This window comes from Bos javanicus, chromosome 3, assembly GCF_032452875.1.
Source record: "Bos javanicus breed banteng chromosome 3, ARS-OSU_banteng_1.0, whole genome shotgun sequence".
Classification (NCBI taxonomy): domain Eukaryota; kingdom Metazoa; phylum Chordata; class Mammalia; order Artiodactyla; family Bovidae; genus Bos; species Bos javanicus.
The window spans coordinates 24,535,955-24,558,315 of NC_083870.1; the positions used below are offsets into that span (position 1 = coordinate 24,535,955).

General features: G+C 43.1%; 1 protein-coding gene across 4 annotated transcripts in view; it reads left to right on the forward strand.

Moving 5' to 3' along the window:
- The window catches only part of TBX15 (T-box transcription factor 15), a 125,810-nt gene that overhangs the window by 98,074 nt on the left and 5,375 nt on the right, over positions 1 to 22,361 (forward strand). For all 4 annotated transcript variants that reach the window (XM_061409642.1, XM_061409613.1, XM_061409621.1 and 1 more), the window contains one exon: positions 13,083 to 13,180. In XM_061409642.1, the coding sequence (XP_061265626.1) occupies positions 13,083 to 13,180 (98 nt within the window). The remainder of the gene's footprint in view (positions 1 to 13,082; positions 13,181 to 22,361) is intronic.

Here is a 22,361-nt window from a genome sequence, read left to right on the forward strand (position 1 = left end):
GCCAGTGTCTTTTGGTTTTGTAGAACACAAAACATTTGTGGAATACTGTGGAATTACAGAAATTGCCAGACCTCAAACCAAAACACGTTCAGGTTTGTCGATCTCCATCAATCCCAGTGTGATCCTGAGGTTCCAGAGGGGCGTGTGAGAGGAAAGATGGGAGGACGCAGCTGCCACTGCCCTCTCTTAAAAAGCCTCTCATGAGTCTCCCTAGGCTCATAAACCTCTCACTCCAGTGCTGGGGTGACAGAGCGTGGCTAGGGTGACAGCAGTGTCCTCTGAGGGTTGAGAAGAACTTGAGGCAGCTCTTGTGAAGACACTTATTTCCCATTCTTATTTATTTGTCTTTGGCTGCCCTGGGTCTTCACTGCTTTGCAAGGGCTGTCTCTAGTTGCGGAGAGCGGGGCTACTCTTCCTTGCGGTGCATGGGCTTCTCACTGAGGTGGTTTTTCTTGCTGTGGAGCACAGGCTGTAGTCACGAGAGCTTCAGGAGTTGTGCTCACTGGCCCTAGAGCACGCGGGCTTTAGTAGCTGTGGCACATGGGCTGAGTTCCTCTGTGGCATGTGGAATCGTTCTGAGCTAGGGGTGGAACCCATGACTTCTGCATTGGCAGGCAAATTCTTATCCATTGCCACCACCAGGGAAGTCCTCCCATTCTTATTTGAATGAAAGGAGAGGTCTATGACAAGTATTCGTGGCTTGTAGCCCCATCACTTTCTCCTTCCCCTCAGTGGGAACCAGGGTGATGGATGTGATTGCTGAGTCTGGAACTCTTCAGGACTGCTTGCCTGCAGAGAGTATGCAATCTGGGCTCTTCCAATTGCATGGTAAGCCCAGCAGAGGAGGCCTGTAGGAAGTCAACTCATTTCAGGGGGTTCTAACACACTCTTTCAGCCTTCGTACCTGTGCTGTCATCTTCAAATACTTTTATCAATAGTAAAACTGGCATTTTGGTCTCCATGACATCAGGCTCCTAGGTCTTTCTCAGAAATTTATTCTGAGTTCAAATGAGGACAAGAGGTGATAACTGTTGGGCGTTCCAGAACCCCAGTGGGAATCCCAGTGAGTTCACTGTGTCAGCCCTGTGACATCATCAGAGCCCATAATGGTTCCTCCTGCTTCTTTAGGAAGCATCATTCACACGCTACAGTGTGAGAAGGTCACTGCCCTTCGACCTTTACTTATGGAGCTCCTACTTTTCATTCCCATGTAATTATGTCCCTGAATAGAAGTGTCTACCAAAGTGTGTGTGTGTGTTCATGTTATGGAGAAGAGTAGTAGACATCTAGTCCTTTTGCAGTGAAAACACTGACAGATTTTGCTTCCAGGCATTGTCTCTGCAATGGGAGGGAGATTGTTTATTTCTGTTGTTCTTCCTTCTAGATTTCTCAGAAATTCTGTAGCCCAAATACAGCTTTGGGTGGAAGCATCAATATGTATTTACCTTTAGCAGGCCCAGCCCAGGGTGCAATATCCAGCATCCCCTCTGGGAGATTCCTCATAAGGAGGAGGCAGTAACACCTTCTTGTTGCTGAGGGAAAACAGATGCCCTTAGCTTGAGTTAAGTTTTGTCTTGTGGTCTGTGCTCCTGGGCTCTGTTTGTTCCCTGCTAGAATGAAGCTCCTTGCAGATGGGGCTCCACCTTTTTCAGGTTCTTATTCTTATATTTTCCCCCCTGTAGTGCCAGGTATATAGAGTAAAATAATAATTGTCCCTTTAGTTACAAGACATTAAACAGAGTTGATGGGAGGCAGAGAAGTTAAAAATTGGGATCTCTGGAGTAAGAAAGCCTTAAGCCAACCAGGGGTGAGTCAGGTAGAACAACAGTGGGGAGCTGGTTTTGGGCGCTAAGAACGGAATAAAGAGTGAATCTATAATAGTCTTTGTAGGAAAGACTAAGGGCAATTTTAATTCAAATCTGAGATGGACTGCTGTGGTAAGACACTGATTTAGCTTAATTGTAGATTAGCAATGTTCAGGCCATTTGAACTGGCCCTCTACAGTGAGGGCATGTCTGGGCTGCCTGGCTCCCTGAAGAAGGAGAACATCCAGCAAGTTCCAGAGGTGTGAGCCTCAGGGAAGACGGGCTCCCAGAAGATGAGCCCAAGCAGAGTAAGTTTTGGTTGAGAAAGGTCATTCAGGAGCAAACTGAGAGGTCAAATTACATCTTTGGCGATGACCACCCCAATGGGCATCTCTGTCCAAAGCAAAGACAAAGGTCAGGAGGCTGAAGAGAAACAGGAGTCTTTGCGCTGAGTCTCATAGTCGAGAAGCAGCCTGGGAGGTCTTATGTGTCCACGTGCCTGGAGAGCCCATGTGCGCAGCTAGAGGGAGCATTGCTACGGCAGAGACCTTGCACTTGAAAGGGGACAGACAGAGGAGCAGCAGGAAAGAGGACTCTGCAGGTCTCAGCCAATATCTAAAGTGAAAACCTTGTTCCTGTTAGGATTTTATAAGATTTTACAGAAAGCCTCAGTTAGTTTGGGAACATCTATATAGTTCCCAGGGACTTCCTCCAAAGCAAACACATACACAAAGAGGAGAGGATTAAAATTATGACCTGTCGATGGAATGAAGGTTCTGTGAACTTGTTTTAGAAGTGGTGTGAACTGTGTGACCCTGGGTTCTCCTCTGTTAGCAGCCTTCATCCTGTCTCTGACCTTGGCCTTTGCCTATACTCCCAGCTTCCGTACAGTCTAAGACAACGACAGGGGGCTTGTCCCAGGTGACATGGTTTCCTCCAGATGCCCCTTGCTGGCATGGCACTCCAGGAGTCACTGTTGTGATTCCATGACAGGTCCCCCTGGGAGTTGCCCTTCTGCAGCCCAGGGAGTTGCTGCAGTTTTTTGGGAAGGTGTCTTTGTCTCGATGGAGTTTGCCCTTGGAGGCTTAAACCAGGACACTCAAATTCCACAAGGCAGGGACTGTCAGAGAGGGCCAGTGGCAGGCCCTATATTATGGGGAGCTTGGTTTCAGGGGAAAGTAGTTTTAATAGGTTGCCTCTCACTAAAAACACAATAGGGCCTGCACTGTTGTTCAGTCACTAAGTTTTATCTAATTCTTTGTGACCCTGTGGACTGCAGCATGCCAGGCCTCCCTGTCCCTCACTTTCTCTCAGAGTTTGTCCAAGTTCACGTCTATTAAATCTGTCATGCTATCTGACCTTCTCATCCTCTGCCACCTTCTTCTCCTTTTGCCTTCAGTCTTTCCCAGCATCAGGGTCTTTTCCAATGAGTCAGCTCTTTGTGTCAGGTGGCTAAAGTATGGCTTCAGCATCAGTCCTTCCAATGAGTACTCAGGGTTGATTTCCTTTAGTATTGACTGGTTTAATCTCCTTGCTGTCCAAGGGACTCTGAAAAGTCTTTCCAGCACCATAGTTGTAAAGCATCATTCTTCAGTGCTCAGCCTTCTTTACTGTCCAACTCTCACATCCACACGTGACTACTGAAAAGACCATAGCTTTGACAGTATGGACCTTAGTCAGCAAAGCGAAGTTTCTGCTTTTTAATTTGCTGTCTAGGTTTGTTATGGCTTTCCTTACAAGAAGCAAGCCATCTTCTAATTTCATGACTACAGTCCATACTGATTTTGGAGCCTAAGAAGAGAAAATCTGTCACTGCTTTCCCTTTTCCCCCTTCTATTTTCCATGAAGTGATGGGACCAGATGCCATGATCTTAGTATTTTTTAATGTTGAGTTTAATAGGTTGCCCCTCACTAAAAACACAATAGGGCCTGTACTGAGTCTGAGCTAATTTTCAGAGTGTTTCCAGCAAGCACTGCTGCTTTCTGGGAATGTGACTGGTGGTAGTGTTTCCTGGTGCCTAGTGTCCCTTACATGTGTCGGGGGACGGTGATCTAAAAATGGAACCATTGACTGCCTTACAGGAATGGATGTGTCTGTTTACTGGAAGAGGATGCTTAACGCGGCTGAGACTTAATGCAAAGGAAGGAATCTCTACTGGTGGTGGGGAAAATATTTGGGAGTAAAGTTTTTTTTTGTGGTCCCTCCAGTTAAGCAGCTGCTGTCCCAAGGCCATGTTCACTGAATGGAAAGCCATTTCCTGGCAAGAAAGAGGACTGTGAGATGAGGAATTAGAGTGCTGAAAATTAACAGGAGGAAAAAGGGGAAAAGGTTAGCCCCAAGGCCACATCCTCTGAAAGAAACTTTTCTTTGGGAGTTAAGGTGCATGTGGGTCTCAGTTAAAATCTGTTAGTTGAGTTCTCTAGTATAACCAAGTATCTCGAATACTGTGTACATACTTATCTATCTGTTCAGCTGAACATATGAAATTTTGTTAGTTGTAGGTCAAAATGGTGAGATATTAGCTATTTCATGCAGTTCAACCTTGTATATTTATTTCTAGGCATTCAAATCATAGTATATAAATAGTAGTAGTAATCATTTCATTTAGTATCTGTGGTCCAAATTTTCTACTTTTACCTCGGAGCTGATTGGTATCAGTATAGAGTTTCCCATTTTACTGATGGTAAGACTGAGTACAGTGAGGTAGTTGCTTTTAGAGCTGGCAAATCTGCCAGTAACAGCATCCAGAGAATCGTGTCACACTCCTCTGACAGGCATCACTTGCCGGTCAGCAGACACACTTGCCCCTGTCCACCTCTGATTCCTTGTCACTCCTGAAGGTAAGCTTAGAGCCAAGGAGCTGACCGCTTGCCTTCCTTTCAATCAGCACCACTTTCCAAGTGTTTCCCTCACTTGAAATTTTTATAGTTTTTGTTTGTTCTCCCTTGAGCCATTGGCTGTATTTTTCCAGCCAGTCTTATCCTGCTCAGTCCTGGCAATCTCACTAGCCCCTGGAGATTTTGTACACTCTTTTGTTATCCCTGGCTTGGGTGCCATTTAACAGATCTATGGAAGCAATCAGTGCTGGACTCCCTGGTAGGCGTTGCTGCATCTGCAGCTGAAGGTAGCTGGCTTCATAGTGGACTCTGGCAGCAACATCCTTCCAGGCTCCTCCTGTTCATCCAGGCCATAGCTGGTTTTCACGTCCCCAGGCTTACGGTCCTTCAGCCAGTGTTTAACATTTTTCTCTGCCTTGTTATTTGTTCTCCCTCCTGTGTCATGAATCTTTCCCCCTATTGTCCTCTTGGCCATGTGGGTTTGCCAGAGAAAGTTGGCAGTTGTTTTATTATCTATGGCTCTTGCCCAGCGATGGTGTCATCTAACAGAGTGACGTCTGTTTAATGGCTAACATATTGGAGTCTGAAATATCTGCAAGATAATGAGGCCTACAGAGGCTTGAGGGACACGTTTTTTTGGTTCTTAGAGGAGAGAATGAGAAACGAAATTAGGAAATGTACGGATCCTTCCCTATTCAATCCAGAACCAGAGGGCTGACAAAGCTTTGTATTCCAATTAAGTAAGAATGTTTTCTCTTGTTCCATATCACAACCTGAGCAGATGGTGGGATTTCTGTTACTTGAGTTAGACCAGTGGTCATCATGCTTTTATTGTATTTTCTCTCTTGTGTTGAAATATTTTGTCCTAATCAGTGTGCATTTATTAAGTACCAATTAAGAGGGAGTAAGAGTGTCTCCAGTTTACAGGTAGGGAGCTTTAGGAGTGTGAGGTTATATAACTTGGCAAGGTTGCACCAGTTAAGTGGCAGGGTTGCAGCTGGAACCCTGGTCAACAGCCTGGCTGCTGACCTCGTGCTCTTAACCAGTAAGCTAATCTGTGCCTTGTGTAATTTAGCATTACTGTACTTACTCAGACTCCAAGTGGTTACAGCACTCCCATGTTGGAAATCCCTGGGTAAGGAACAGTTTTAACTCAACTCTAATCATCTGTCCACTGGATACCTGTTCTTTCAAACCATTGTAAAGTACCAGTTCATCAGGTAGATGTATTTATTGCACAGCTAAAGCCGAGGTTTTTAAAAAAATTTTAATTAGAAGATAATTACTTAACAATATCGTGTTGGTTTCTGCCATATATCAACATGAATCAGCCATGCTGCTGTTGCTGCTAAGTCGCTTCAGTCGTGTCCGACTCTGTGCGACCCCACAGATGGCAGCCTACCAGGCTCCTCCATCCATGGGATTCTCCAGGCAAGAATACTGGAGTGGGGTGCCTTTGCCTTCTCTGAATCAGCCATAGGTATACAATATTACCCTCCCTCTTGAACCTCCCTCCCTCCTCCCTCCCCATCCCACCCCTCTAGGTTGTCACAGAGCCCTGGCTTTGGGTTCCCTGTGTCATACATCAAACTCCCACTTTTTATCTGTTTTACATAAGGTAATGTATATGTTTCAGTGCTACTCTCTCAAATCATCCCACCTGCTTCTTTCCCCCTACCCTGCGCCACCCCCTGCCCCATGTCCGAAAGTCTGTTCTTTATGTCTGTGTCTGCTTTGCTGCCCTGCAAATAGGATTGTCAGTACTGTCTTTCTAGATTCCATATATATGCGTTAATATATGATATTTGTCTTTCTCTTACTTCACTCTGTGCAACAGGCTCTAGGTTCATCCACCTCTTTGGAACTGACTCAAATGCATTCCTTTTTATGGCTGAGTAATATTCCATTGTATATATGTACCACAACTTCTTTATCCTTTCATCTGTCAGGTGGACATCTAGGTTGCTTCCATGTCCTGGCTGTTGTAAACAGTGCTGCGATAAACATTCAGGTACATATGTCTTTTTCAATTATGGTTTCCTCAGGGTATACGCCCAGTAGTGGAATTGCTGGGTCATATGGTAGTTTTATTCCTAGTTTTGAATGATGGCTTCTTTGCCAATTTGCAGACCTTCATTGGGAGGTATTTAAGACCATCCCTGGAGAAAAAATACCCTGAGGAATCTTAATATAGGAGAAGATTCCAGATCTAGTGAAGAAGAAGGACATGTGGAAGGTTTGACCTGACCACAGTGGACCAAGGACAGTCTAAGACAAAGGATTAGAAAGTTGACATGTGGTAATTAGACTTGAGAAAACAGAATATTATGGTTTTGTGTCTTTTCAAATGTTGGAACAGGAGGAGAAAGGAGAAGAGTTCTGAAGCACAGTATCGACCGTGGGATATAACCCAAGAACCTAACGTGGAATAAATACTCATGGTGTCTGGCCCCCACATCCTCCACCCTCCTCATCTTGCACTTGGAACTCCAGTCACCCTGAACTATTTTCAGTTCCTAGAATACATCTTCTTTTCTATGCCTCCAAGTCTGTGCATATACTATTAACTCTACTGTGAAAGCTCTTTCTTCCTCTTATCTGTGTGAAAAACTACTGAGTGCCCTCTAATATTAAGCTTAAATAACTGGCCTTTTATGGAACACCCCCCTGCCCTTGAGTTTTCCAGGTGTATTCAAGATATCGTGCTCAGTGCCTCATGGCATCTTCTGCATATCTCCAATATAGCATGTGTCACACAGTTCAGAAATCAGTAATTTACAGGTCATTATCTTTTTGTTGAGCAGAATTCTCCTTAAGAGTAAATGTTTTTTACCTTTATATCTCTTGAAACTAGCACATAATTGTTTTCCTGATTGAATAACCTCTTTTTGACTTCAAGACCCCATCTCAGTAGACTTCCGTTAGTCCTTGACTGTCTTCTATTGAGAGCTAATCAGTTATCTTAACAATCCCTAGCATAAGTTCCCCTTGTTAATGGAATCACCAGCAAAGAGTAAGATGTCAGAATTACAAAGAAAATAAATGAAAGAAACCTAAAAAATAATTTTCTATCTGAAGATAAATAAAAAACAGAAACTATGCATAGATGTGTTATCTAACAGGTTATGGGTGTAGTTGTAATTATTATAATCATTAAATATTTGATAAACCTCAAAGGGATGGCGGAGAAGGCAATGGCACCCTACTCCAGTACTCTTGCTTGGAAAATCCCATGGACGGAGGAGGCTGGTGGGCTGCAGTCCATGAGGTCGCTAAGAGTCAGACATGACCGAGCGACTTCACTTTCACTTTTCACGTTCATGCATTGGAGAAGGAAATGCCAACCCACTCCAGTATTCTTGCCTGGAGAATCCCAGGGACGGCGGGGCCTGGTGGGCTGCCGTCTATGAGGTCACACAGGGTTGGACACGACTGAAGCGACTTAGCAGCAGCAGCAGCAGCAAAGGGATGGTCTCACTTTTTTTTTGGAATGAGAAGATTGGAAGACTATTTCTTTTCACTTTGGTGGTTTTTCCAAATCAGTTGATCTCAAGGCATCATCAGTTTACAGAAGAGCTCATTGATTTCGCTTCTTCGCTTTCCCTTTCTCCCTCCTCTTCAGTGTGTGCTGTTGGCTTGGCCAGTGAGCAGACGGAAATGTCTAAAGAGGAGAGGCCTGGAAATCAGAGAGATGATTACAGCCAAATGACTAAACAGAGGGGGTTTAGATATGGTCTCTGTTGTCACTGGAGCAAGAGGGAAAAGTAAGCAAGACGGGGACACTGGCCAATTTGATCATCTTTGATTGGAAGCTTCAGAGATGACATCAGGTCTCTGGTGTTTAGCAGACCCTTTGAGGCCCACCATGTGGAACATGTTAATGACATGTAGGTTACCTAAGACTACTTTTTTTTTATCTGTTAGAGAATGAATTCACTTTTAAAACCCTTGAGATGAAGTTTTAAAAACTGGGATATAATGATGATGAATAAGTAAACAACATGTCATTGCTTAGTATAAACTTTGAATAGATATACAAGTGGCTGAAGATGTTAATGGGTAGTTGGCAAGGATTCTTATAAGAAAAGATGAGGGTAGAAATGACTGGCCTGTGCTAGGGGACTCACACTCTGTTGAAGGTTAGAAATTCCATGACCAGAACAGAAGAAACCAAAGAAAAACTGAAACCTCTCTGGGACCTGAGTCAAGAAAGACACAAACAGCCATATGTAGATGCAATTCCCGTCTCTAGTACTAGAGAATTCTTTCTGTCTTCAGAGTTTTGATGGGATATCAAGTTGTTTTCCTGTTTTAGGCTTGGAAAAATGAATGCTGATTAAAGTTTGGGAAATAGTGACTCAGTAATAAAAATAGTAATAAATATTAAATAAGTAATAAAAATGATTCCTTTATTTATTAATTTAATACATATAAATTGAAATCTTGCCATGTAAAAGGCATTGTGCTAAGTATGGGACATAGAAAAGCATGGTTGTGGGACTTCCCTGGTGATCCAGTGGTTGAGAATCCGCCTGCCAGTGCAGAGGACATGGGTTCGATCCCTGATTGGGGCAGATCCCGCATGCCGAGGGGCAACTAAGTCCATGTGCCACAGTGACTGAGGCCCACAGGCCCTAGAGCCCATGCTCCCTGACCTGAGAAGCCACTACAGTGAGAAACCTCACACACCACAGTGGAAGTGTAGCCCCTGCTTTCCACAACTAGAGAAAGCACATGTGCTGCAACCAAGACTCAGGGCAGCCAAAAATAAATTTTAAAAATATGGTGGAAAGTAAATTAGCTAATACTTACCTTGCTGCAGCACTTTACCAAATCCTGATAAAGAAAAAAAATAGTGCTTTTGAACAATTTGATCTATATAATAAAGCTTAGTGAAGTCTGAAGACAGATATGATGTGGCATATAGTAAACAATAACTATGCTTGTGCTTAGTCAGATCCATCTCTTTGTGACCCCATGGACCGTAGCCCACCAGGCTCCTCTGTCCATGGAGATTCTCCAGGCAAGAATATTGGAGTGGGTTGCCAGGCCTTCTTCCGCCAGGGAATCTTCCCGACCCAGGGACTGAACCTAGGTCTCCCACATTTCAGGTGGATTCTTTATCATCTGAGCCACCAGGGAAGCTCATAGTAAACAGGATTGATTTTTTTTTTTTTTAAAAGAGACCCAATCTGAATATATCAATAGATTCAGTAAGGTCTAGGATGAATCTATAAGAGATAGATCCACAGAACATTAGTAAAGTGTGGTCAGGAATGTATGGACTTAGCTGTTAGTTTTTGGTAGTCATGCCCAACCCCAAATTCACCACCAGAAAACCCTCCTGTGACAGACACCTGGACTAGATGGGCCATGGGCATGTCCATATGTGGCATGTCGCACATTATGTTACGAGCTAAGGAAGCTTTTCCTGATGAGGATGTGGAAGGTGTCTGGCACTCTTTTTATTTACTCATTGGCAGTATTCTTGCCTAAAGTGTCCCATGGACAGAGGAGCCTGGCAGGCTGTGGTCCATAGGGTCACAAAGAATTGGAGACGACTGAAATGACTTAGCATACAGAACAATAGGACCAGGGGCTTCCCAGGTGGCTCAGTGGTAAAGAATCTGCCTGCTAATGCAGGATGTGCTGGTTCCATCCCTGGGTCAGGAAGGGATGCAATTCCCGTGTCTAGTACTAGTACTTGGAGAAAGGAATGGCAACCCACTCCTGTATTCTTGCCCAGAGAATCCCATAGACAGAAGAGCCTGGTGGGTTGCAGTTCATGGGGTCGCAGAAGAGTCGGATGGACTTAGTGACTAAACAACAACAATAACAACAACAATGGAACCAGAGGGTAAAAGTTACATCAGTTACACTGGAATTTTCTGCATTACCTTTGATACTTCTATAAACCTAAAAGTATTCCAAAATTTAAAATGTTTATTTTTTTTTAAACTAAAAATGTTTATATTTTTAACAAGAAAAAGTTACATCAGAGATTTCAGCTCAAGGTCAGAAAGAACTTTCTAATAGATCTGTCACAAAACTATATATTTTCCTTGGGAAATACTCAAACCGAGGCTAGATAACTCTCCATCTAATAGATGGTAACATAGGGAGGAGATTTTAGATTTGGATAATGGATGAATGTCTGCTATCCTTTTTAAAGTTAACAACTTATATAAAATTATTAATACCTTTGCCCTTTTTGCCTGTTATGTAAATAAGATTAATGTTCATTTTTTTTTCCTTTAACAAATATAACATTGGCAGTATAATCAGTGTATTGTGACTTCTTCACAGTGTTCTATCACTTTATTATGAAGTGAGAAGGACCTGTTCTTTGTCCTTGAACTAATATTTTGTCCCCATCATTGGTACATGTTGCTGGGAAGAATGGAATAGGAGGTGGAACAATAGAGACTTTGGCCATTTTCAGTGAGCCTCTCATGCCATTAAAGAGAATCCTAAGATGTTCTGGTGAGCCCCCAACATTCCAAAACAAGGCAGTAAGAGCTAAGCCTGGCCTGTCTATTTTTTATGTTCATCAAGGCTCAGCATGGCTTTATCTGTCTATCCCCTTATTATTCTGAACTCCCTAATTGCCTGGACTGTTTCTCTCCACAAATAGTTTCATGTACTGTATTCAGCATTAATGTACGGTGACTATGTGGAGATGTCTTCTATTCCTACTTTTAACAGATTAACAGCTAATAAACACCATGCAACGCCCTCTCCTCTCAACCTCTTCTAAAAATACAGAGTTTGATTTGCCAACATTGGTGTATTTAAAGCCTCCAAGATTCCAGGGAAGACTTTAGAAAGTTAACTGTGCAAGTATGGCCAGTTCAAAGAAGAAATTTTACAACACAAAGAGTCAATCAGTGTATCAGCAGCTCATCAGAGAAGAACCTCGGGGGATCTTGTAATCATTTCTTAGGGAAGGATATTTGTTCCCACTTAAAATAAAACTTCTCACATTATTCTTGCTGTGCCGGACTGAAGAGAATGCTGGATATGTATTACCTAGGGAGGACAGGCAGCGTAAATTTCATCTCAAGAGGAAAGCGTATCTTTTCCAGGAAGGGACACTGTGTTCCTTTCCAGTGACTTTGCAATGAAAGGATTTATGCTCCCTACTCTTCTTTAACTTTCTTCTCCTACCTTCTGCCAGAATTTCCCCTGCCTCCATGTGGCTGCAAGTGAAACAATTAGTTTTAAAGAGTGAATAATCAGAAGCTGTGTTTCAAAGCTGTAAACAAAGCACCAACCAATATTCTCTTTTGAGGCTATGGAATATCAGCAGTAATATACTTAAGATTATCCAGATAACCTAGATAATTATGTTAAAACAATGTCTATCAACCTCATAAATTGTTGTTGTTTAGTTGCTAGGTCGTGTCTGACTTTTTTTAACCCCGTCGACTGTAGCCCGCCAAACTCCTTCTGTCTCTAAGATTTCCCAGGCAAGAATACTGGAATGGGTTGCCATTTCCTTCTCCAAGGGATCTTCCTGACCCAGAGATTGAGCCCCTGTCTCCTGCATTGGCAGGTAGCTTCTTCACCACTAAGCCACCAGGGAAGCCCTAAAGATATATACATATATATAACAGAATTTATTGAAGGATAAACTAGGCAGTGTGCATACAGTTCAGTTAATGGAATTTCCAGTATCAATGAAGCAGAAGCCTTAAAGTAATATATTATAAAAATATTGGCTGTTCCTGAAGTCCCAAGTATATGACTCTCAAAGACCACTTTGGTTATTATATTACAGAATGCAGATAAATATTTGCAGAAATGTACTGGTCCTTTTGTTTGAGGTATAATTTTAGGGACCAAAACACTTGTTGTGCCTTCAAGTAGGCATTTCCTGTTGCAGCAGAAATTCAAGTGTATTTGATTACTTATCTCTCCTTCTATTTCTATTACCCTGCCTGTCTCGGTTGATTTAAGAAGCCTTTAAAGGCACAGCAATATGACGGTTTCATTGACTCCACATACCTGGTGGCGGAGTTGACTCTGGGGCGGACTATATCGGTGCACTGTGGTAGTGATGATGACATTGTCTTGTAGGGAAATGGTCACTGCTGCTCTCTGCTCAGATCTGTTCCTGACATCCAGGGGCCTTGACCTTTAACATTTAACGTGTATTTTTCATGCAGGCTAAACCTTCTCTGAAGAAAGGTCAGAGTGAAATTCTATCATAGCTATGACTCTTTTGCAGATAATCTGAATTGGGTTAATTTCTTCTTTCTCCTGTAGTCTAGCAACATCTGTACCTGTGCTCTTCCAGACCAGTTTACCACAGTGATGATATCTCTCAGTTCTTATGCATATACTGATTGTCACAAAACCACCTCAGGATTTTTTTTTTTTTTAAGTCAATGAATTTCTGGGGATTATTTAACAACTTGCTGGCTTTTCTCTCTATAGAACGGGACTGGAAGCTATCATGGAGACTTATGCATTCTGGAGACCCCCTGTGCGCACACTCACCTTTGAAGATTTCACCACCATGCAAAAGCAGCAAGGTAAACCCCCGGGCAAGGCCTCTGCTTAGAGACTGTGCGGGGGAGGGAGTGAGAGCTGAACTGAATATAGCACAGCTGGCCCCAAGCCAAGCCACGAGTTACATGGACTCTCCTGGAACGAAGAGTACCAGATAGCTCCGTAAATAACCAGAGCATCACCGATTGTACAGATAAGCTGGTTTCAGAGGCAGGGTTTTACCTTTTCCCGAAGCAAGGTTATGTTCATGATCACTATGGTGGTGAGATGATTGTTTCTATCACTAAGCATTCATGTAGCCCTTAGGATTTGGAAAGTGAAAATGTTAGTCACTCAGTCATGTCCGACTCTCTGTGATACCATGGACTGTAGCCCACCAGGCTTCTCTGTCCATGGGGTTTTCCAGGCAAGAATACTGGAGTGGGGTGCCATTTCCTTCTCCAGGGGATCAAACCTGGGTCTCCTGCATTGCAGGCAGATTCTTTACCAACTGAACCACCAGGGAGCCACCAGGGGTGGAGACTGGGAGATAATAATAATTTCATTTGTTACTCATGGCAGCCTTATCTGTTTTCTTATTCTAGTTTGTAGATAAGAAACAACTTAGCCTCAGACAGTGGGAATGAATCACTCAAGTCTGACAGTGAGGCGGGGGCTGCTGCAAACCCCTCTGAATCTTCTCACTTGTGCCTTCTCCTGTGGCTGGTGTGGAGCCACACCCATCTCAAGTGGATGGGCAGAGTAGACTTTTTTCTTCCACTGCTTTGTGCTTTTTATCCGATTTCTAATCTCCCTTCTCTTCTCAGGTTGGGAAGCCTGTGGCCACGTGAACAGGCTCATGGGCTGATTTCACCTCCTCTTTTCAGTCCAACCACTGGCTCTCCCTGGGGCAGCACCCATTCACCGGGGTACCCAAGTGAAAGTTTCCCAAATGTCAGACGCTTAATGAGTCTTCCTCTCCAGCCTCCTCTTGTCTTGAAGTGACAGTGATCAAAATTAGTTTGAACTCATTCTATCAAATAGTTGCTATTAATAGAGTCCTAGTTTTTAAAATATGGCTCAGTGATATAGGAATCCCTTCTAGGACTTGATAACATATTATATTTCACCCCCTTATCAGGGAGGTTCTAGCAGTCTGCACACTGAATTAAGTTTTATGATGTGAATTACTGAACTCCCTCAGGCTTTAACATGAGATAGTGATTAAAAGCATAGGTTCTGGAGTCAGACAGCTTGAGTTAGGCTCTTATCACTGTTCTTTGCTAGCTTGGTGACACTGATCAAGTCCCTCATCCTTTCTGACATTTAGTTTTCTTATCTGCATAATGGGAGATTGTAATAGAATTCATGTAAGGATCAAATGAGATAATACTCTTAAAAACACAGGAAGCCCTCAGTATGTGCTTTCTGTCATTGTCGTCATCATCATCATTGTTGTCATTGTCTTCACCCCCATGTCCCTCATATCAATACCAGAGAAGAAAGCACACCAGAGACAGGAAATGTTGCTGTTCTGATAATTTATTCATAACATGATTAGACCATTCATCTTCACAGGGATCTGGGGAGGCAGGTGGTCCAGAATATCCATCTCTTTAAAAAACTTTTTGTTGCTTTATTTTATATTGCTTTTTTACTATGAGAGAACAAGTAGGCCTATTTTATTTTTGGCCATGCTATATGGCATGTGGGATCAAGCCCACACCCCTGACATTGGAAGTTCAGAGTCTTAACCACTGGACTGCCAAGGTAAACCTTTTATTTCCTTTTTGAATAAAGGGAGGAGAAATGGAAGCCATTTGTTGGAAGCATCTTGCTCCTTCTGATGCTGTCAATATATATTCAGGGTGTTGCTGATGCTTTGATGCCTTCATGGCCCTTCAGTGGCAGACTTGTGTGGAAGTTGGGAAATTTGGGCCTTCATCTTGATGGTCACTAAACTGTCTGTATAACCTTGGTCAAGTTACTTCTGAATCCATTTCCTCATCTCAAAGAAAAGTAATTATCCCGAAGAGTGATGATGTTTTTTGTGTGTGTTTGTGAGGGCATTTACATAAACATGCTTTATAAATGAAGCTGCCATGCAGAGACACTTACTTGATCCTATTTATTTCTGAGGTGTCTCCTTGCTATCTGCCTTTGCTTTGCTCATTGACTTTCCAAGCCCTAGCTGAGCAGGAGTTTGTATCATGAAGGCTGGTATGAGAAGGGTGGTAGGGGTGCCAGTTCCTGAAAGCAGGCATGGGTGGTAACATTGTGTTCATTGCTGTGTCCCCAAGATCTACCCCAGGGCCTGGCACCCAGGAAGTGCTTAATGAATAGTGAATGAGATCGCTTGGTGGCACTATGGCTCAGGCAGGCAGGGTCACCATCTGGTTAAATCCTGGAGCACAGTCTCTGGATGTGGGCATGGATACCGATGTGGAGTAATGGTTGGGGGTGGCTACCCGCATATCGCCAGCATGTAGAACCGCTGGGCAGGTGCAATAGACATGGGGAAGCTGAAAGGGAACCTGCATTGCTAAGGTGTGCAGCATAGCAGGGTTCATGATGCTTCTGTTGAAAATTTATCCATCTGAAGACTTATTATTGACACATGGGAAACAAAGGTTTAAGAGAAACTGAACTTGCACAGCAAGATGTCACACTTGTTCATTGAGTCTCTTTTTATACTGACGAGGGGAAATGAGCATAGAATTATTGGATACATATGGTGGTGAGATGGTGCTAGAGGAAAAGCCAAGACTCTATTCAATAGTTTAATTGGAATATATTTTTGAACTATACATTGAACTTGATCCAGATTCTCATTATTAAAAAATAAGTGGCTTGGGTTTCTTGACATTAACAAAGGATGTAAAAGTAACAATACTCATTCCCTCTTCCTTTAAAAACTGAGGTTTCCAGTAACTCTGGACAGTATCAGTCATAAAATGAACAAAAGAGACATAGCTGTCTGTGTTAAACTGTTTTGTGTCTTAGAAGTAAAGAGTGGTGAGTTTCTAGTGGAAGCTTCAATGGCAGACTGGTTTTGTACTAACTCCCTTTTGGTGAAGGGACTATTGGGAATGTTGGCACCCAACTAAAGATCCAAGCAGTGATCGACCCACCCAGGTGTCCACATTACCTCATTGCTTCAAGCAGATGAATATCTGGATGTCAAACACTTAGCCCTGGGACAGTTTTGTGGTGTTGCTGCTGCTGGAGGCTGGATCAGCCATTCTGCTTAGATGAAGCGAAGGGTGCTCTTTCCATCTTGCCCTTGTTGTCAGTTAAATTTCTCTTTCATTAAGACCCATCTGTTGATAACATTTCAAGGAATGTGCTTAGGTGAATTAACCACAGTTTTAAAAAAATCCAAATCCTTCTATTTTAAAAAATATATTGAATGGATGCTCTAAATAGTTGTTTTCTCTTATGGAGAAGAATGCATGGGAGTCATTGTCCTTTGACTTTAACACAAAAATAAACAGAGGCATAGAGCAGCCTAGGAACATATCTGCAGTTAAGTGCTGGCAGAACTGAGTTGAGGACTCAGTGGATCTCCTGCTTCACTGGGCACTTTCCTTTCCACCAGACTTTCTTCCTTCTTACTTACCATACACACACACACACACACACACAGTTTATTAATCCATTTGGTGGTTAATTGTCAACAACTTGAGCATTAGCTCTATAAATAGTAAATCCATATTTCATTTTTATGAAGTCAAGTGTATGGTTTTATTTTCAGACATCTTCAGAATCAGCAAGGGAGTTTATACTTTCGGATAGTCTGGAGATGGAAATTATATTTCAGGAATGGCTTCTGCCTAAACACTGCTTGTGGCAGGGACAAAGAGAACTAACCAAGTAAGTTGTGCTTATGGAAGTGGAGTGAGGCAACACAGACAAAGAAGTAAAAAGAAATAAGAGCCCAGGTCAGTTATAGCCAAGTTTAATCCTGTTGTTGTGATGAGGTTGTTCTGATAATATACAAATGGAGCTACAAAGAAGTAAAAAGAAATAAGAGCGCAGGTCAGTTATAGCCAAGTTCAATCCTGTTGTTGTGATGAGGTTGTTTTGATAATATACACAATGGAGCTACTTGTATGACCAATACTGAGAGGGTTTTTGTGAGTGGAGTCTCCAAGTGATCTGACAACGGTTATGTGAAAAGGAACCATCCGGGACCAGTGGCTCCAAAGCTGGTCATACGTCTCCATCTGCGAATGTAAGGAGACCTGCCATCGACAGAAAAGCTCCCTTCCCCTCAACTGGTGGCAGACATCACTAGACGAATTTCAGCACCTTTGTGTTTTTTAGTGTTTATCAGGCAGTTAAAAGTTAGGCTCATGAAGGGCTCTCTTGGGGTTGTCAACAACTTGAGCGTTAACTCTAGTAGGTCCTTATTTTTACCAGTTAATTTGTGTTGATGAGAGGTTGGTCAGTGAAGGAGATCAAATACTGAGAAAATTCATACTAGTAAAGAGATTGGGAATGGAGGAAAGTTCAGTAGACAGAGGTCTTTGATCATTACAATGTTTCAAAGATAGCCAGTTTATGTTGATCTCATTTATCCCTGAGGTAAGGAATAATGCCCGAGAGGAGTTCTTGATGAGGACTGGAGAGTGTCTCAATTTAATCCATAGAGCAAATAGCTGCTCGTGCTTCTGGGGCTTAGTTGCTCAGTCATGTCTGACTCTTCCTGACACTGTGAACTATAGCCTGCTGGGTTCCTCTGTCCATGGAGTTTTACAGGCAAGAATACTAGAGTGGGTTGTCATTTCCTCCTCTAAGGGATCTTCCTGACCCCAGGATGGAACCCCAGTCTCCTGCATCTCCTGCCCTGGCAAGTGGGTTCTGTTCCACTGAGCCATCTGGGAAGCCCCAGGGCAAGTGGTTATTGGGTACATATTCTGTTTTGTCCTGTAGTCCCTTATGCTCAATACATCCAAAACGGAGCCCATGATTTGCCTCACAGACTTGGCGCCCTCTCCTGGGGGAAGGACGCTGCTGCCCATTAGCCATCTGAGACAGTTCCCTCCCTCCTTACCCACCACATCCAGTTCAGTTCAGCTCAGTCTCTCAGTCATGTCTGACTCTGCAGCCCCATGGACTGCAGCATGACAGGCCTCCCTGTCCCCACCATATCCAGCCATTACCAAGTTCTTGAATCTGCTCATATCTCTAATCTCCCTTGTTACTACTCCACTCCAAGGCATTATCATCTCTCACCAGACTTCATCCTCAGGCTCCCCATGGTGGTGACCTAGCTGCCAGCATTCCTGGACCTGCATCTTTTAGGTTTAAATTGGATGAGAAAGGTCATGTATCTCTCTTTAAGATTTCTAGCACAATCTTACTGAGTTTCATTGACTCTAACTGAGTTGCCTCTGAATTAATTACTGTGGCAGGGATGGGTTGCTTAGATCATCCAGGCCTGAGTCACATCCCTTCCTTGGAGGTATGGGTGAAGGGTGAGTGGGAGAGGGAGTGTTTCTCAGAGGGAAAAGTGGATGCTATTGCCAGGAACGAGGCAGGATTCCAAATGACAGTAATAGCAGATGTAAACTGCAGCAGAGAAGGCAGTAAAACAAGTATCAGAGAAAATAAGCAAGTTAATGGAAAGTGAAAAAATGGGAGTGTGCCACTTAGGGAATATGGTTATTGTTGTTCACTCAGTCATGTCTGACTCTTTGCAACCCCAGCACACAGCACGCAAGACTTTTCTGTCCTTCACCGTCTCCCAGAGTTTGCTCGAACTCATGTCTGTTGAGTCGGTGATGCCATCCAACCGTCTCATCTTCTGTTGTCCCCTTCTCCTCCTGCCTTCAATTTTTCCCAGCATCAGGGTCTTTTCTAATAAGTTGGCTCTTTGCATCAGGTGGCCAAAGTATTGGAGCTTCAGCTTCAGCATCAGTCCTTCCAATGAATATTCAGGACTGATTTCCTTTAGGATTGACTGGTTGGATCTCCTTGCAGTCCAAGGGACTCTCAAGAGTCTTCTCCAACACCACAGTTCAAAAGTATCCATTCTTGGGCACTCAGCCTTCTTTATGGTCCAACTCTCACATCCATACACGACCACTGGAAAAACCATAGCTTTGACTAGATGGACCTTTGTTGGCAAATTGCTGTCTCTGTCTAGGTTTGTCACAGCTTTTCTTCCAAGGATCAAGCTTCTTTTAATTTCATGGCTACATTTGCCACCTGCAATGATTTTGGAGCCAAAGAAAATAAAGTCTGTCACTGTTTCCATTGTTTCTCCATCTATTTGCCATGAAGTGATGGGTCTGAATGCCATTATCTTAACTTTTTTGAATGCTGAGTTTTAAGCCAGCTTTTTCACTCTCCTCTTTCACCCTCATCAAGAGGCTCTTTAGTTCCTCTTAGCTTTCTGCTGTAAGGGTGGTATCATCTGCATATCTGAGGTTATTGATATTTCTCCTGACAGTCTTAATTCAAGCTTGTGCTTCATCCAGCCGGCATTTTGCACAATGTCCTCTGCATATAATTTAAATAAACAGGGTGACAATATATGGCCTTGATGTACTCCTTTCTCAATTTGGAACCAGTCTGTTGTCCCATGTCCGGTTCTTAGTGTTGCTTCTTGACCTGCATACAGGTTTCTCAGGAAGTAGGTAAGGTGTTCTGGTATTCCCATCTCTTTAAGAATTTTCCACAGTTTATTGTGATCCACACAGTCAAAGGCTTTGGCATAATCAACAAAGCAGAAGTAGATGTTTTTCTGGAATTCTCTTGCTTTTTCTATGACCTTGGAGAATTTTGAGCATTACTTTGCTAGCATGTGAAATTGGAGAAGGCAGTGGCAACCCACTCCAGTACTCTTGCCTGGAAAATCCCATGGATGGAGGAGCCTGGTAGGCTGCATGCAGTCCATGGGGTCGCTAAGAGTCAGACACGACTGAAGCAACTTAGCAGCAGCAGCAGCATCATGCGAAATGAGTGCAATTGTGTGGTAGTTTGAACATTCTGTGGTAGGTATGAATGTGGTGGGGAATGTGGTAGGTATGAAATAGGGGCATTTAAGAAGCAGAGAGACTCATAACACAGAGAACCAATGTGAAAAATGAGAATTGGGTGAATCTAAAACTGTTTTAAAAGGAAGAGGTTTGAAACAATGTATATCTTTAAACTTTATGGAGAGATGCACTCTTTCTAGGATTGAAAAGACTCATACAGACTCTTTCTAGGATTGAAACCACATAATTCCCATTAACACCATAATGTTTATATTTCTGTTTTGAGAAGAGTGCTCATTTCAACTAAGGGTTATTCCTTAGTTAGGATAAACAGGGGTCTGATCATTAAGCTTTATGGCCTCTGGGTTTATTCTCTGGCATTCATCTATAGGATTCTGACGTTCTACCTCTTACCTGTTTGAAAGCCTTGAAGAAGGCTACTCAAGGGCACCTGGTGAATCAGCACTCCTCAGGGACAGATGCCATTGAGTTATATGAGAGAAGAGCCTGGCTCATGGAACCAAGTAATTATATGGAAATTTATTCATCACTAGCCCAGATGGGGTTTTGTTTCACTGTTTTTCAATTTTGGGGGAAGCACAACAAAATAAACCCACAAGGACACTGTTTGTGAAAGTCTCCATGTTACAATCTGGAAGTGATCAATCTAAAGATGCAAAAGTCAGCAGGTTTGGTATTCAGGATTTTCATGGTCACATTTAACTTGTCTTCATGCTACACAAGTATATTCTAGGTTATTGCCCTTGTATGGAATCACTGCTAAACATGTATTCTTTTTGGTTATTTTGGCTGTTGGCCTTGAATGTTGGAGCAAGTTAACATTGGAGTGAATTTTGAGTACCTCCTCACTTTGGGTTGTGGGTCGAATAGCCTGCAGGGAAGTGGGGTGGTGGAGGATTGGTCCTGAAATGCTGGAGTACGTTTAGCTACTTACAGCATTACATTTTAATCATCTCTCAGAAGTGGGGCCCCTAGTGGTTCAAATGGTAAAGAATCCATTTGTAAGGCAGGATACCTGGATGTTACTCCTGGGTTGGGACGATCCCCTGGAGAAGGGCATGGCTACTTAGAGAATTCCATGGACAGAGGAGCCTGGTAGGCTACATACAGTCCATGGGGTCGCAAAGTTTGGGACACGACTGAGTGACTTCACACTTCAGAAGGATTAAGATCTCTGAGGACAGTGAGAAGGACACCCACTTACCTAAATTGTTTGTATTCAATTTCACTTCGCTGGATCTGATCTGAGGAGAGATGGAGACATGGGGCATCTTATTTCCATCCCAAGGTGGGAGTGAGAGGGAAGGGGCAGATAGTTCAGAGAGGAAACAGTTGATTTAGCCTTTGGGATATGGACCTGGTGGGTGTCCAGCGCTCCACCATTCACAGCCTTAGAGACTCCAAAAGCCTGTTACATTTGGGCAGTTCACTGTGACATAATGCCTCCTACAGCGTAGAGTGGCCAGGATGCTCAGCTCCGTGAACAGGGGCCAACCCACAACAGCCATCCCCACTAGGACCCAATCTTTCCCAGCATCAGGGTCTTTTTCAATGAGTCAGCTCTTCAGCATCAGGTGGCCAAAGTATTGGAACTTCATCTTTAGCATCAGTCCTTCCAATTCAGGGTTGATTTCCTTTAGGATTGACTGTTTGATCTCCTTGCTTTTCAAGAGGATAATATATTATTTCATCCATTTCTCTGTACATGCTTACAATGTTGGTATTCAAAATTCCATCTATATGGAGAAGCCCACTTGCCAAGGTCCCATCATTAGAAAGACCACTGGGATTAGAACTGGGTTTGTTTGACTCTATAGCCCTGTTCATCCATTAAATAAAGTTTAAATCAACACTCTTAGAGCATTCCAGACCTGGCTGTTCAGAGCAGATGGGGACAAAGACAAGGCTACACAGGAAAGGGAGGCATGATTTCCTTTGAGAGACAACTCTGACTGCTGTGTATCAGAGAGGCCTGGCCTCCCACTTGGCCCTGGCTCTTCTGGGTTGAGAGGCCTCTAGGAAGCTAAGTGTTGAAATGCACAGGGAGGGCAGCTTGCCTCCTTATGCTTATTTAGCACTTAGCTGGCACTCCCAATCTTGTTTAACAGCTGACAAGCTGTTAGATCATAAGAGAGTAAAGACTTCTCAATATCTTGGTTTGCTTCTCAGCACAACAAATGCCATAGTCTTCTCTCTTTTGTGTGGACTTTGAAAAAAA